This window comes from Eretmochelys imbricata, chromosome 7 (assembly GCF_965152235.1).
Source record: "Eretmochelys imbricata isolate rEreImb1 chromosome 7, rEreImb1.hap1, whole genome shotgun sequence".
Taxonomy (NCBI): Eukaryota; Metazoa; Chordata; order Testudines; family Cheloniidae; genus Eretmochelys; species Eretmochelys imbricata.
Window position 1 is genome coordinate 120,117,188 of NC_135578.1, and position 17,114 is coordinate 120,134,301.

General features: G+C 42.5%; 1 protein-coding gene across 4 annotated transcripts in view; it reads left to right on the plus strand.

Moving 5' to 3' along the window:
- The window catches only part of STN1 (STN1 subunit of CST complex), a 62,784-nt gene that overhangs the window by 23,933 nt on the left and 21,737 nt on the right, over window positions 1-17,114 (plus strand). For 3 of the 4 annotated variants that reach the window (XM_077823238.1, XM_077823237.1, XM_077823239.1), the window contains 3 exons: window positions 6,421-6,516; window positions 12,088-12,159; window positions 15,141-15,299. In XM_077823238.1, coding sequence (XP_077679364.1) covers window positions 6,421-6,516; window positions 12,088-12,159; window positions 15,141-15,299 — 327 coding nt within the window. The remainder of the gene's footprint in view (window positions 1-6,420; window positions 6,517-12,087; window positions 12,160-15,140; window positions 15,300-17,114) is intronic. The other variant, XM_077823240.1, reaches the window with a different exon arrangement.

Consider the following 17,114-nt stretch of genomic DNA (forward strand, 5'->3'; position numbering starts at 1 on the left):
TAATAGCACACAGTGGAAGAATAAAAATTGATGAACATCAACAAACATACTCTCTCTCTCCTTTTAAAGTCCTAGACAACTACAGCACTTCTCCCTCTCCCAAATATGCTCTTATATTTCTCATTTGTATCCGATTAGATTTTATTTGAGAGAGATTCCTCATCTGCCACAATTTTTGTCATTAATCTTCTAAATAAGGTGCTCATGAAGATGTATCCTCTACCATGTCAAGATACCACCCTTTTAAAATTGGGGCATGCAAGTTTTCCCCACTTCCTATGGATTTGTCTCTTTGCACAACCAGAGTCATTGCAGTCCTTTGTGTGGGCATGTGTATGCGTGTACATGTGTGCATATTAACAGACTTTGCAGTCCCATATAAGGATGAAAAGTCATGGAACAAACATAATCCTAATTCTCTTGCCCATCTCTTTGATGGGGGGTGCACCCATGCACACACACTATATGAACCATCCCAGGTGCCTTCCAGCATGTCTTTTTCACCCATATCCGATGCCATCGGAATAGAACCGTACACAAATAAGTGTTCGGTGGGAGGCTGGTGGGGGAATAGGATGGGCAATGTATAAATTTGCTGCCAAAATTCCCCTCCTCTAACGAGTTTCTTAAAGACCAGATGCTGTTAAGTATACAATTGGCTATAAACCAGTCATTAATGATAATTGGGAATGACTTAGGTCGGCGCAAAGAGCAATGGGAAGAAATTAAAAAGTAAATGTCGGCTGAACTTAAGGGAAAACATCCTTGCAGTCAGATCTGTTTGATTGTGGCACAGACTCCCTAAGGAAGGGACGGAAGGCCCATCACTCAAATCTATTTATGTCGGGATTGTACGGCTCACTGAAGAATGTACTGTATGGAATGATCCTGCACTGGCTACTAAATGATCTAATAAGTCTTTTTTCCAGGTCTAACTGCTAGGATTCTAGGAAACCATGATTAATCCCTTAGAACAACACTGGGGGAAACATGTAAACCCAGCCAGCTTCTCTCCTGTTGTATATGGTGACATGAAGGCTGAAAACCACCCAGATAAAAGCAGCAATTGTGATGCCCCAGAGGCCTTGAAATGAGAGTGGGTGTCAAACGCAACAACACAATGTAATTACAGCATGGAAATGAGCCTCTTTTCCATGTTAAAGTGCAGCTAGCCAGATTATTGACTCTGCAATGTGACAGCACCTTATCAACAAGAAAGGGAAGCTATGAATAGTATAAAAGCAGGTTCACTAGCAGCAGTCATTAAAGATTCTATGCTCCTATGATTTTTGTACTGCTCAGTTAAAGATACAGGGCTCCAGTTTTTAACAAAACATTTAAGATCCCTGACCCTAAACAGGTCAGAGGCAGTTCCACATGTACGTCCTATCCATTATACCTCTATTCAGACAGTCTTTGTAATGGGGACAGGGTGATGACCAGGCTACATAGTATATAACTGTATATACAGACTATATTCTGTATAACTATACACTCCCTTCTTCCTGTACCTCAGCAACTTTTTCTAGAAGCACAGGCCAAAGTTCTGTCTCTTAAAGACTTCTCAGAAAGCATTACACAGAGTTAAATCTTAAGGTTGTAGTATGTAAAACCCAATAAATGGATATTAATAATTTCCAGGGAATTTTGAAAGAGTGTTTTGTTTTGCTCAGAAAGAGTAAACATGGTGCACTCAAAACCTTGTAAATAGGTTTTTGGATACTATGCATAACTTTTAAACAAAGATACTAAACAGTACATCTACTGGTATTTCATATACTGACTTTCCTCCTTTTGTTTCTGTAAAAAACATTCAAATACAGGTTTTCAGCATAACATTTTCTATACTTCAGTGCACGCACATCAAAACATGTCTCCTGATTGCGAGTGATTTCTCAGTCTTTATAGTGTGACCATAGTATGGAATGTGTGTCATCTGGACTTTGCAGCGTTTGAGAAATGGCAGAATTTCAGTCCTTTCAAACACTTCAGAACCCTGTCAGGGGATCTCCACAATCACCACCATTCCAGCCTCTGGTTTACTAGCTCACTGGTTCTCTCAGTTGGTGGTGAAGCAGAAGACTGTAGCCTGTATCCAAAGAGGGACAGAGACTGAGGCCCAATTCTCACAGCAGACAGATACATCTCTTGGTCCTGCATAGGTCAGCCACTGACAGTCTACAGGGCTATCCGTAACTCTTATATTTATAAACCCTCCCCCCACCACACACACACACACGCGCACGCGCTCCAGCTCAGCTCTCTGAGGGTGACCCACCCAGTTGGGCTGTTCACAGTGAACACATGATATACAGCCTCCAAACAGCTGTTGAATGCATCAAGTCACTGCCACACCCTGTTCTGGAAACTTCTGGGTCCTTCTGAGTCCTGGGGGTGATTAGGGACAGGGGTTTCTGGAGGGGGCGGTCAGGGAACAAGGAACGGGGCGGACCAAAGCAAGTTCGATATAACGCGGTCTCACCTATAATGTGGTGAGATTTTTTTTGTCTCCCGAGGACCGCGTTATATCGGGGTAGAGGTGTATATTGGCACATGAAGAGAAGGGAGTTACCTCATAAGTGGAGAACCAGTGTTGACAGGGCCAATTTGATCAGGGTGGATGTAGTCCACTCCCAATAATTGAGGAGGAGGTGTCAATTTCCAGAGAGGCAAAGCTGCTTTTGTAGTGAGCCAGCCACTCCCAGTCCCTATTCATGCCCGAATTAATGGTGTTAAATTTGCAAATGCATCTTAGTTCTGTAGTTTCTCTTTGAAGTCTGTTTCTGCGTGGACTCCTCCTGACACTTGAAATGACAGACTGGACTTCTACATGGAGTGCTTCCGCAGACGTGCACAGGCTGAAATTGTAAACAAACAGCATCACTTGCCCCATAACCTCAACAATACAGAATGCAACGCCATCCACAGCCTCAGAAACAACTCTGACATTATAATCAAAGGGGCTGACAAAGGAGGTGCTGTAGTCATAATGAACAGGTCGGATTATGAACAGGCAACTCTCCAACACCACATTCTACAGGCCACTATCCTCTGATCCCACTGAGGAGTACCAAAAGAAACGACACCATTTGCTCAAGAAACTCCCTGCTATAGCACAGGAACAAATCTACACAGACACACCCGTCCAGGGGTATTCTATCTGCTATCCAAGATCCATAAACCTGGAAACCCTGGATGCCCCATAATCTTAGACATTGACACTCTTACAGCAGGATTATCTGGCTATTTGGACTCTCTTCCTCAGACCTATGCTACCAGCACTCCTAGCTGTCTTTGAGACACCACCGACTTCCTGCGGAAACTACAGTGCATTGGTGATCTTCCTGAAAACACCATCCTGGCCACCATGGATGTAGGGGCTCTTAATGCTAATATTCCACATGAGGATGGACTACAAGCTGTCAAGAACAGTATCCCTGATGAGGCCACGACACACCTGGTGGCTGAGCTTTGTGACTTTGTCCTCATCCACAACCATTTCAGATTTAGGGACAACTTATACCTTCAGGTCAGTGGTACTGCTTTGGGTACCCGCATGAGCCCACAGTATGCCAACATTTTTATGGCTGACTTCGAACAATGCTTCCTCAGCTCTCGTCCCCTAGCTCCCCTCCTCTCCTTGCTCTACATTGATGACATCTTCATCATATGGACCCACGGGAAGGAGGCCCTTGAAGAATTCCACCTGGATTTCAACAGTTTCCACCCCCCCCACACACACACACACTCAGCCTGGACCAGTCCACACAAGATCCACTTCCTGGACACTACAATGCAAATAAGCGATGGTCACATAAACACCACCCTATACCGGCAACCTACTGACCGCTATTCTTACCTACATGCCTCCAGCTTCCATTCAGGACACATCACACGATCCATTGTCTACAGCCAAGCCGTAAGATACAACCAAATTTGCTCCCATCCCTCAGACAGAGACAAACACCTACAAGATCTTTATCAAGCATTCTTAAAACTACAATACCCACCTGGGGAAGAGAGGAAACAGATTGACCGAGTGAGATAGGTACCCAGAAGTGACCTCACTACTGGACAGGCCCAACAAGGAAAATAAAAGAACACCACTGGCCATCACATACAGCCCCCAGCTAAAACCTCTCCAGTACATCATCAACGATCTAGAACCTATCCTGGAAAATGATCCCTCACTCTCTCACAGATCTTGAGAGGCAGGCCAGTCCTCGCTTACAGACAGTCCCCCAACCTGAAGCAAATACTCACCAGCAACCACACACCACACCACAGAAATACTAACCCAGGGACCAATCCCTGTTACAAACCTTGTTGCCTACTCTGTCCCCATATCTACTCTAGCAACACCGTCAGAGGACCCAACCACATCAGCCACACCATCAGGGACTCATTCACCTGCACATCTACTAATGTTATATATGCTATCGTGTGCCAGAAACACCCCTCTGCCATGTACATTGGCCAAACTGGACAGTCTCTACGTAAAAGAATAAATGGACACAAATTGGACATCAGGATTGGTAACATACAAAAGCCAGTAGGAGAACACTTCAATCTTCCTGGACATTCTATAAGAGATTTAAAAGTAGCCATACTTGAACAAAAAAAACTTCAGAAACTGACTTTAAAGAGAAACTGCAGAACTAAAATGCATTTGCAAATTTAACACCATTAATTTGGGCTTGAATAGGGACTGGGGGGTGGCTGGCTCACTACAAAAGCAGCTTTGCCTCTCCTGGAATTGACACCTCCTCCTCAATTATTGGGAGTGGACTACATCCACCCTGATCGAATTGGCCCTGTCAACACTGGCTCTCCACTTGTGAGGTAACTCCCTTCTCTTTATGTGTCAATATATAATGTCTGCATCTGTAATTTTCACTCCATGCATCTGAAGAAGTGGGTTTTTTACCCACGAAAGCTTATGCCCAAAGAAGTCTGTTAGCCTTTAAGGGGCCACCGGACACCCTGTTGTTTTTGTGGATACAGACTAACATGGCTACCCCCTGATACTTGAGTCCTGTAAATGTTTCCCACTCTAGCCCTGATCTGCAGGTGCACAACAAATATACTCAGCTCTGAGATCACAGCAGTGGGTAATTCTTCAACACATGTTGTGAGCTTTTATCAGCACAACTTCCACATAAGAACTATGTGGCTAAACACTTGTGCAATACCTTGAAAACTTGCCTGTGACTCAGTAATGTGAAGAAGTTAATTCCAGGCCCATTTAAGGTTATTGAAGACCTGTTCAGGCTATGTCTCTGGCTATGTAGGATAGGATATTTTAGGGTTATAATCAGTTTTTGATTTTTGTTTCTAAATTCTGCACATTAAACTGACCTCCTGACTTGTGTGTGTGCATTAAAATATCCCATGTCTTCCTTCATAAGGTTAGGGATTTGCCCTGGTGTCTTGAGCCAAAATTTTCCCTTTCCAATTCCTAGTTTTGTTCAGTATGCTAGTTGCCAGCTGTCCACATCATAGGGTCTGCATCTCAGTGGGGCTGAAATCTTTTGAAATTGAAGATAATATATGCATTTAAAATAATTAGCAGTCCAAGTAATTTTAAATCTCTTGAATTATCTTCTCTTCTTTCTACATAGTGTGTTGCTCTGATGGTATGAGCACTAATGCATTCTGTGGTTGTATATATGGTATATCGCATCAGTGTTTACTTTAGTATTTTTAGTTTTGTTTCTCGATAAAGATATTGGGTGGTCACAGTGGCCTCTGTATTTCCCAAGTGAATGCTGGGCAGAAGCTGACAAAAGGACTTTGAGGTTTCTCGGACACATTTTGATACTCAATAGCATTGTCAAAGTCTATTTCATAGAAGCACAGAAATGAAGGGATATTTTATGGGGGACTGGTTGCAGTGGTTAAATGGGCTTGGAGTTTCCCCTGATACCTGCATCTTGTGCTTCAGAATCTAAGTTGTCTATTTTAAATGGTCCCTTCCTTAGCCCTTTTGGTAGTGAAAATAGCCTTAAAAATGTAGAAGAGTCAGTAATATCTGCCTCAATCTGCAGAGAGCCTCAAACAGAAGTACGGGGAGATGTATAAACTGTTCATATTTATTTAAAAGGACATTTACTCTGAAGCCTAATGATGACAAATAAAATCACATTTAACTATTTTGCTGCTAGTCAAAATATTCAAGAAAGGAGAGAGATGATCAAATTATGAAGAGCTGCAGTGTCTGACTACAAAATACAAAACTATTGACATCTCCTTTTAGCATAGTAAGTGGGTGGAACTAGTACTCTGCTTCCGTGTACTCAGTGAATTCATTAAAAGAACAAGAAGATCCTCTTTAATGACGTGAATGGCTAACCAACGTAGAACTCCTGCAAGCAGTATTTGGTCACACTTAACAGAAATGTTCTGTGTCTTTCTCCATAGGTATATTCTTTTATAATGGGCATCCAATAAGACAGGTGGATGTGGTTGGGACAGTGGTTCTAACAAAAGAACGAGATGCCTTCTGTAACTATGGAGGTAAGAAGAGTTTTGTTTCTTAGCATTTCTTGGACTCCAACCTTTGTAACCATTAGAACCTAGAAGTTGTCTCATTGGTTTGGACCATTGTCTGTTCTTGAAAAGACACTTTTTCTTGATTATACTTTTCACTGTTTTATAACACATTTCAGATGAAGATTTCAAAGCACTTTAAAAAGGCAGGAAAGTATTATCCCTGTTTTACATGTGGGGAAGCTGAAGAGGCATGATTAGGTACTATTGATTTGCTGTATGGCCTTGAGTGAGTCAGAGCGGGGAATAGAATCCAGGAATACAGACTCTTGATCTTAACTTGAATGCAAAACTCTTATCAAATGTAAATTGATCTAATGGTTTTTGCAAAGGGGAAGTCACTTCCCTTTTCTCCTTACTAGCTTGAAGGGATCCCTTCTAATTGTTTTGCCCTTTTGCCCCCATGTCTTAGGGCCAGAGTTTTAAAGGTATTTAGGTGTGCAAAAATGCAGATAGGTGTCTAGTGGAATTTTCCCATTGGTAGTTAGGTGGCCGGGAGCTTTTGAAAATCCTACTGGTGCCTATTTGCATTTTTAGTACCAAATAGCTTTACAAAACTGGGCCTTAGCCATCATCTTGTTTTGCAAAGATACGCTAATTGGGGTTCTGAATCCACCCATACTGTTTACTGGCCTGAAAGGCTGCTGTTCAATGAGATGAGTCACTTGCTCTCTACCTCACTAGTAATAGAATACTGATGCTTCCCCAGTGCAGCAGTATGTGCCTTCATCCACAAGGAGCTTCTCCCCTCCACTCCAGCTTCTCCCAAACGTCAGACATTTTCACTAACTAGCTTTTTTTTTTTTTCTTTAACTCCCCTGCCAGGCCCTTGTACTAAATTGGAATTTCTGCTGTAAAGGGCACACTGGAATAGTGATGGCACATCAGGTTGGCTGAGGCACCTGGGAAGAGAAAGGGAGGGATGAAACAGTGGTTATGGCATATGCCTGGGACTGGGGAGATCAAGATCCAGTTCCCTGCTCTGTCAAAGTTTTCCTGTACGAGTTTGGGTGAGTCACTTTAATCTCCTGTGCCTCTATTCCCCATCTGTAAAATGTGGATTATAACACTTCCTGCCTTGTAGGGGTGTTGTGAGGAGAGTTTAAAGATTGTGAAATACTCAGATGCTACGGTAATAGGGGCCATATAAATACCTCAAATAAGAAGTGGAAAGATGATCCATGGTGAAAGTGAAGTCAGAAACCTAATGATATCTTGCATTGGACTAAATAATAAAGTGTCTCCTATGTTCAGATTGTCTGTCTGTCTGTCTGTCTCTGGTTTTGGCAAGCAGTTGGTATGGTTGGATGCTGCTGCAGTATAATAATAAAAGGATCTGAGTTTGCAAGAACATTTGAAGGGAAGTGGGGTTCCACATATTGGTCTAAGATAGCTCAAGACATCTGACCAGTGCAGGATACAGAGGGGAAAAGACCAAAAGAACCTAAGAGAATTTGTGGACTTAAGGTCTCAGATGCTAGATCAATAGGGTTGAATGGAGCTATCATCTAGCCTGCTCTCCTACCTTTTTTCATCCAACTTGGCTCCTGTTTTGTTCAACAGTTCTTGGTTTAGCTTTCAGGATACCTGCCAAGCTGCCCCTCCCTGTCCTGTTCTCAGCCTCAGTCAGGCTGACTCCACCAGTGTAAATTATAACTTCTTCGTTTCCTGCTCATAACTTTTTACATCTCTCAGCTAAACAGTCTCTGAATGGTGTGGCAGGGAGCAAGTATTGCATCAGCTGTAGTGCCTCATACTATTCAGCAGTCAATCTCCTCCCATCTGTTTTTAAAGATGACCTGCAAAGGGTAAATGTCCTTGTATTTTTGACTTTCTGATATATAAAGAAGACCTGAAAGATATTTTTCCCATCTCTTCCCTTGAACACACACATCTGTTTCTGCTTGGATTTTCTATTTATTCATTCATTCATTAGAAATCTAAGTCTTTTCTGCCATGGAAGACTATGGTGACTGAAGAACTTGTGGTGAAATAAGAAAAGGATGAAGTCTGGTCAACTGAGAGGGAAAATAAATTCTATCTACTTTTTTGTTAACTACTATCGAACATCAGTATATAGTGAACATTTAGGAGAATGGATGTCTGTGATTAAAGTTCAGAACCTCCCACCCCTTCTATTAAAGTGAGAACTCTCTATATGCATCTTTAAGGCTTCCAAGAAGTCTTTTAGCAAAACCAAGCTTGACTGGACTTGCTGATATTTCTAGACTTGAAGGAAAAAAAAACAGAACAAAATACTTGAGAGACAATGCAAAGCCATTTTTTTTTCTTTGGCCTGCTGGCTTGACCCCCCTGTAAAACTCACCAGTTTGGTTTTGGGCAGCAGGTTCAAGCTTGGGGAAAACTGAGGACAAAGAATTTCTAGCTGGATTTAAACCAGGACCTTGACAGAGGCAGGGAGAGCTAGGGGAACCCAGACTCCAGAGGCTAGGGTTTCTGAGAACTTAGACCTGCCTATGGCGTCTGTCAAGGGATGGTAAGACTTTAGGTAAGATAGATGTGTGTAGACCTTGCACTGTTTTTAAAATCCTTTTACTCATTAACCATAGAAACAAAGCATGATGTAACAATACTTCTATCTTTGTGTGACTATAATCCATTGGTCCTGAAGAGAGGTACTGAAGATATCCTAGAGGTCCAGCTGGGTTCAGTAATGGGAGTCAGTCTGCAGGGTCTTGTAGCTTAGGACCTGGTCCAAGAGTGGGAGAATCATGGGATTCTGCCCTGAGTGTGCCTACATTTGATCTGGGAGGCGTGATTTGTAGCTTGCATGGGCATACCTGCTCTAGCTCTGCTTAAGCTAGTGTACTAAAAATAGCAGTCTAGCTGGGGTAGCCTAAAAGGCAGCTTGGGCACACTGCTTGAATACATACCCAGGGGGCCCAGATGGGTATGTACTTAGACAGCGAGCCTGTGTCACCGCCCAGGCTACCCTGGCTTCACTGCTATCTTTAGCGTGCTGTCTCAAGCACAGCTAGCATAGGTACTGTATGTCTACACAAGCTGGGAATGATGCCTCCAAGCTGAAATGTAGAGGTACCCTCTGAGGGATGAGGCATGAAGCCTAAGATCTGAGGAAGGTGCCCTCGGAGGCCAGAGAGTTGCAGCTAGTCCTGAATTGTGACACTTGCATTGCTAGGCCAGGATCTTTGTGCGCTACTCTCTTATTTATTAAATAGTTTATTTCAAGGAAATCGATGGGTGTTGGCTGGACAAGTTCCTTCAAACAGTTTTGTTTTATCTTGATCTATATGGAACAATAAAATCATCTGGTGGTTTGTTTTTTGATTTCTCTTTCTCACCAGTTCATTGCCAATGGTAGGACTACAGCAGGTAGTATCAGCTGTCTTACCTGTAGGACACCGCAGCTTTTCCTCATTGTATGAAATCTCTCTCTGTACAGGAAATGATAATAGCATTGCCTGTGAAGTCAGATACTAGTGCTGATACAGTTAGAGGTACTAGCTATCTTGGTGAGTTAAATCTGTGCATCATCCATAGTATGATATACATTCTAGCACTGATATAGTGATGCTTTCCCATTTAAGGGTAGGCAGTGAAGTTTATACTGGTACACTTTAATATAATAAATTCATAGATTTTAAGATAATAAGGGACCATTAGATCACCTAGTCTGCTCTCCTGTGTTTCACAAACCTTGAAATTTCACCCAGTTACTACTGTATTCATCCCAATAATTTGTGCTTGACTAAAGCTTATCTGCCAGAAAGGCATCCAGTCTTAAGATGGAGTATCAACCACTTCCTTGGTAGTTTCTTCCAGCAGTTAATTACCCTCATTGTTAAAAAATTGTCTTTCACTTCTAATATGAATTTTTCTGGCTTCAGCTTCCAGCCATTGGTTTTTATTCTGTCTTTTTCTGCTAGATTTAAGAACCTTTTAGTGCCTGGTGTTTTCTGCCTGAGAAGGTGCTGAAACATTGTAGTGAAGTCACCTCTTGATCTCTTTACTTTGTCACCCATTGATGGCACATAAGCAGAATATTTGGTGCCAAGATATTTGAGCAGTTGGAACAACAGTGGAGGAGATTTTTCAAAGGCACATATGGCAGCTAGGTGCCCAACTCTCTTTGAAAGACAGTGGTAGTTAGGGCCTTCACTACTGTTTGTGCTTTTGAAAGATCTCCTCCCCAAATACATGGCTGGATTTGTGAGGGTCGTCTCTTTCACTTTGCAGTTCTGTGACTTAGTCCTTCTGAGAATCTTAAAGTACTTTAAAAACATTGAATTAAGCCTTGCTGCACACCTTAAAATGGGTAAATAGCCCCATTTCCTGACTTGGGGCATGGAGGGGGAGTGAGGCACAGAGATAAAGGCTAAAACTTAGAATTCAGGGGGGATCTGTGAGTGCTCAGCATTCTGTACATCAGACCACTTATTTCTGTGCTTAAATATAGATATAGGGGCCAAACTCTAGGAGCCCAGCTCTGTAAATCTTGGCCTAAGTGACTTGCCCAAGGTCATGGTAGAATTATGTTTGTCAGGATCAGAACCTGTATATCTCAGTACCATTCCTTAACCCTAAGACCATCTTTCTGCCTCAGGTCTGACAGCTCTATTTCTGACCTTTTTTTAAAAAAAATTTGAAATGGGGGTAGGGGAAGAAGAGTTTTATTGAGAACATTGGTGTGTCCTCTGGTGTGACTGAGAGACTACCTAGTTTCATCGTGGTTAGTTGAAGAGGAGTGGGAGTCAGGCGCCCTGAAGCGTATTTCTCACTGCAGCTGTCTTGCTGTGTAACCCTGGACAACTCAAACAGAATTCTCCAAAGTGGCCTCTGATTTTGAGAGCCTCAATTTTTTTGGATGCCCAACTTGAGAAATAGGGCTGGAGGTGCCAAGCACCGTGGTGATAAAAAATATGGATGGTCAGCACTCCTGAAAATCAGACCCATGCTGCCTTGAGTTCACCACTCAAAATCAGAAGCTACTTTTGAAAATGTTAGTTTAAACCCCTTTCTGCTTCCATTAACTTCATTTTTATATATAATATAGTGCAATAGTACCTAGAGGCATTGAATCATGATTGTACTAGGTGTTATACATACCCACACAAAGATGTGGTCCTGGTCCCAAAGAATTTACAGTTTTAATATTAAAGGGTAGTAATACTTGCCTACGTCATGTGGGTTTTGTAAGTCCTAATTAATATAAGATATCCTAAGATGAAAGGGGCCATAGATGTGCAGAATATGGTAGGTGAGTTTTGTTTCCGTGTGTTATGATTTTACTTAAAACATTTGAGTTAACATTTACAGTGCAGTTTTCAACAGATGGTGAGAGAGGATGCTGCAAAAGTCTAAACTGAGGACTACTTTTGGCATGTGATTCAGAATAAGATGAAATATTGTAGTATTTAGAAAAATAATGCAAATAACTTGTCCTCCTATGGCTGAGCCAAAGGAGTACTGACAAAATAAGTAGGGCTGTGCTGTGTGTTAAGATCTCTTGGAATGCCAAGACCACTTGTTTCCTTGATTACTGCAATTCTCTTACAGTGGACGATGGTACTGGGGTCATAAACTGCATCTGCTGGAAAAATCCCAAGGAAGCAGAATGGCCTTTGTCAGGTAATGTATGAGTACATAACACTTTTCAGCTATGACTTAATAACACTGCAATTTGTGTCGGTTTTTTTTCAGATCGGATGATAATTTATCAAGTCAACACAATAGCAAATTGCATTCACAGGCACGAAGAATATTTACAAGTACATCCTATAGCCTGGGCTGCTTTGAGATACTTACCCCGTAACATAACTTCTCCCTATACAGTCATCTTGTGCTGTTACTAATGGTGATGCCAACAATAACATTGCATCCATAACCATTAGTACCTTTGTTTATCAGAGTGATGTAGTGTTTCAGTTCGACAGTACAAAGAATTTTCTTCCCATTGTGTGACCTCATCTGGTAAAAAAAAAAAAAAAAAAAATATCCTGGAAACTTGCCATTTGTTACAGCTGCAATTTCCAAACTGAACCAGTTGACTTCTGTGGCCTGTTCTGTTTTTTCTTTGATACATCAGGCGTGTGTACCCTCAGTTTTTCAGTTTGTGTGGATATTTGTTTTTCCTGCTCCCACATGCATGTGACCATCATTCACCGTCTTGAAAATAGCATATAACCACCTGAAAACATGAAGGAAATAGTTCAGTGAGCTGGACTGTTCCAAATCTGCAAAAAAAGTGGTGATGCAGTCCTTGCAGATCAGTGGTAGTGAAATACTTTACTTATGTCTGGCTTTTTTTCCTAAGGCATTTCCCCCCTTGCTACTCCCTTAACTGTTTTACACTCAGATTAGGGGTGTGGCAAAGTCCATTCAAGTCTTATACTGAGTTTAAGAGGCTCTGGATCAGACACATTTATAACCCTTGAAGTCAGTTATACATTTTGGGGGGGGGGGGACGGACAAATTCTCTGCTGGAGTAAATGGATGGAAAACTTTTGAAGTCAGTGGAACTGTGCCCATTTACATCAGTAAAGAATTTGGTCCTATGTGTTTAACAGAGCTGATTTTAATGCATGTGTCACTCCCAAATAAGTATATCAAGGTAAAGCATTAATTTCCAAAATGTAATACGCAATAAGGCTGCCAAGTTTCATCTGGAAGGTTTATTAGTCTGTGTTCATTCTGAGCATATTTGACAAAAGGGTAGAAGCACCATTTGCTAACCTGATCTATATTCTTCGAATAATCTCTTTCCATTGGTTAAAATAGCTCATAATTTATAAAACCATCTGTTGAAAGGAACAGGCAGACTCTTTTCCAGCCTGCTGCAGCCATGATTGTAGCTGCCAGGATCATGCTTTAGGTTTCAAACAATTAAGGAATCAGCTTGACTCTCAAGCAAAGGTGTTACATAAATGTGAAGATCTGTCAAGATGCATTCATATCATTACAGGCACAAAATGGCACCACACGAATACTTTTGTGTTACCTCAGATGACTCAGGCTTTCACTTCTATATGAAAGCTCTGCTGATTTTGCTCAGCCTAACAGTCTGGAAGGGATGCCTAATTTACAATTAAAATCTTTGTTTTTTATCACAGTTCAGGGTATGTTCCTGGTGAGAAAGTCAGATGTGTTTTTCCATGAAGAACAATACCTGAATGGTTTTAAAAAACAAATATGTAAATGCAGAGCCTTAAACTAAAGACTGACACGTCTGGGATGTGCTGCCTGGGAACTCCAATGCTGCTGAGCATGCTGCCCTCTTTAATAAGATAGCACTATGAAACTTAGGTTCTTCTTAAAGTTCTGTCCCTGTGGGTGCTCCATTTCAGGAGTCTGCGCATCCTGGCGCCATTGATCGGCGATCTTCAGTAGCAGTGTCCCTCTGGATTGCACATGTGCAGGGATTGTCTCGTGGTGCCGTTGGCATCACATCTATCACACATGCGCCCTGACCTCCTCAGTTTCTTCTCAACTGTCCTCAGCCTGAGATGGAGTTCTATAGCAGCATCGACGACAACGTAGGAAAATAATTAGGAATAGTTTGAATTAATTAGTGATATTTAAGTTTTAGTTCAATAGTTAGTTTCCCATCTCCTTTCTCCTTTTGGAAAAAAAAAAATTCCTCTTTACACTTCAATCAACCGATTCACCTGCCTAAGTTTTATCCCAAGCCCCATGGGAAAACACAAGAGGCTGTCCTAAATACTTTAGACATCAGGCACGCATTAATATTCTACCTGGACAGAACACAACCCTTTCAAAAATCCCCTCAACATTTTGTTTCCACAACCAAATGTTCCAAGGGCTCTGCAATATCCACACAGAGATGATCAAAATGGATCTCCAATTGTATCCTTACATGTTATCAACAGCACAAAACAGAACCCCCACCAGGGATCAGCGCCCATTCAACAAGATCAGTGTCTACCTCAATAGCTTTCTTAAACAACGTACCAGTGGTAGACATATGCAGAGCAGCCACCTGGGCCTCTGAACACACGTTTACGAACCATTATGCAATTACTCAAGGTTCAAGCTCAGACACAATGCTAGGTCTCGTGGTGCTAGCCTCCACTATGCATACAACTCCGAAGCCCCTTCCATCCACACGAGAGTGCTGCTCTTCAGTCACATAAGTGGTGCACCCACAGGGACAGCCCTTGAAGAAGAAGAGAAGATTACTCACTCTGTGCAGTAGCTGAGGTTCTTCAAGATGTGTGTCCCTCTGTGTGCTCCACTACCCACCCTCCTCCCCTTTACTTTGGAGTTCGCAGTATGGACTCTACTGTAGAGAAGGAACAGAGGGCATCGGGTCGCACATGCGCTTGATGAGGCTCCAGCAGCTCCGCAAGACAATCACTGCACATGCATGACCCAGACGGTCACTGCTACCGAAAATCTCCAATCAACAGTGGTGGACGCACTGACATCTGAGGTGGAGCACCCACAGGGGGACACATCTTGAACCTCAGCTACTGCACAGGATGAGTAACCTTGTCGTAGCTGATCTTCTCTGATAACTCTGCCTTGAAATTGTGACAAGGAAAGCATCGTTCTATGACTTATCTCTGATTTCCCAACATCTTTTGAATCAGGACTAGACACATCTTGCAGCAGTGATCTTGCTGAACAGATGAAGAAGCTCCAGGAAGAGGTGCTCCAGAAAACCAAACTGGAAATTGGGGATGTTGTCCGGGTCCGAGGTCATATCCGAATCTACAGAGAGCAGCGAGAAATTCAGGCTTCCACCTATTGTGAGCAGTATATGTTTGTTTCTCTTAAAAAACAAAACACAACACTTAAGTGAACTTGTGACAAGATCACAGTGCTGATATTAAGTTATTAGCTTCTCTTCAGCTTTATCTGAGAACATTTCATACATCCTATGTTTTATATGATTTCTGATCTAATACTTCTGCATTGTAATTTTTGGGGTCAAACTGAATGTGTTTTTAATAAGCAACATAATATTAGTTCCACGGTACAGTTCATTGAGCAACACGTCTCTTCTTTGTAGGTGTTCTAAAACAGTGATTCTCAACCAAGGGTACACAGAGGTCTTACAAGGGGTACATCAACTCATCTAGATATTGGCCTAGTTTTACAACAGTCTACATAAAAAGCACTAGCAAAGTCAGTACACACTAAAATTTAATAGAGACAATGACTTGTTTATACTTCTCTGTATACTATACACTGAAAAGTAAGTACACTGTTTGTATTCTAATTGATTTATTATATAATTATATCAAAAATGAGAAAGCAAGCAATTTTTCAGTAATAGCGTGCTATGCACTTTTGTATTTTTATGTCTAATTGTAAGCACATAATTTTTAAGTGAGGTGAAATTTTGTGGTACACAAGACAAATCAGATTCCTGAAAGATGTACAGTAGTCTGGAAAGGTTGAGAGCCACTGTTCTAAAAAAAAAAAATGCATACTATTTATTCTTGAAGATAACCATAATGCATATAAGGATGCTATCCAGATACTGTGACTTTTGTTATGGTGGTTTCAGTATTCAACTTCGGTTTTCTTTGACTTAAGAAAAGGACTTTCCTAAAGTGTTGCCATGTGAATTGTGGATCATTTACACTGCATTTCACCCAGAGCAACATCACTTTGGAAAAATTGGTGACAGTTGTCACAACCTGGTCCAGTCGCATTCTCTAGACAGACACTAATTTGTTATAATGGGATCCAACTGCTCAATCCCATATGCTGAGAAGCCACCTGTGTGTGGATAGTGACTGGTCACAGTTCCTAGTTCTGGACCCTGGAACAAGTGCCACAGCCCTCCCAAGGCCCCCAGTTGTTTAGACATGTTCCCCTTCCCCCCACCCTAGAGTTCATGTGGCTGTGTGAGCTCTGGTTTCTTGCATCCTTCAGGGACCACATGACAGTAAAGCATGGAAACGCAGGCTTAGCAAAGGAATTTCTTAGACTGACACTCTCTCACACTCACTCTCCTTACTCTTGGAAAGCACAGGAGAGTTCTAGATAAATGGAAAACAAGCTACTGAATGGAATCCTTTTCTGTCTGATCCCAGCCCCTTTTGTGAGTCTCTGTATTTGATTCATGTCCATTAGGGAGGTAAGTCCCTTCTTCTGGGCAAGGGCAGCAGAGCCTGCCCAAAAGTGGCGGTGGGGAAGCCTGGGGCCAGGGCCCCCCGCCCTTCCTCTTTTTTGCCCGAGGCCCCACCCCCAGCCAAGCTGGAAGCTGGAGCGGGCCGGGAGGGCAGGAGGGTCCACAGCTATGTACAGCTGCCTGTGTGCTGTGCACAGCTCTTATCTGGACCTGGCTCCCATTGGCAGGGTCTGCAGCCCGGCCATGGTAAAAGCCACATGACAGCTGTGGGTTGGTGTGGACCCTCCTGCCCTGGGCAGGGGAGGCCCTTGCGGGATGGGGACATAAGCCGGGGGCTGCTCTCGACCCCCACCCCCACCCCACCTGAGGCAGGTGGAAGGTCCATGGCCCCCACAGCTGCCCAGGCTCCCCTGCCGGGCTATAGCTGCTGGCTTGGCTGGGAGGGACTGAGGTGGGACTCCACCGAAGTGAATAGGCCAGG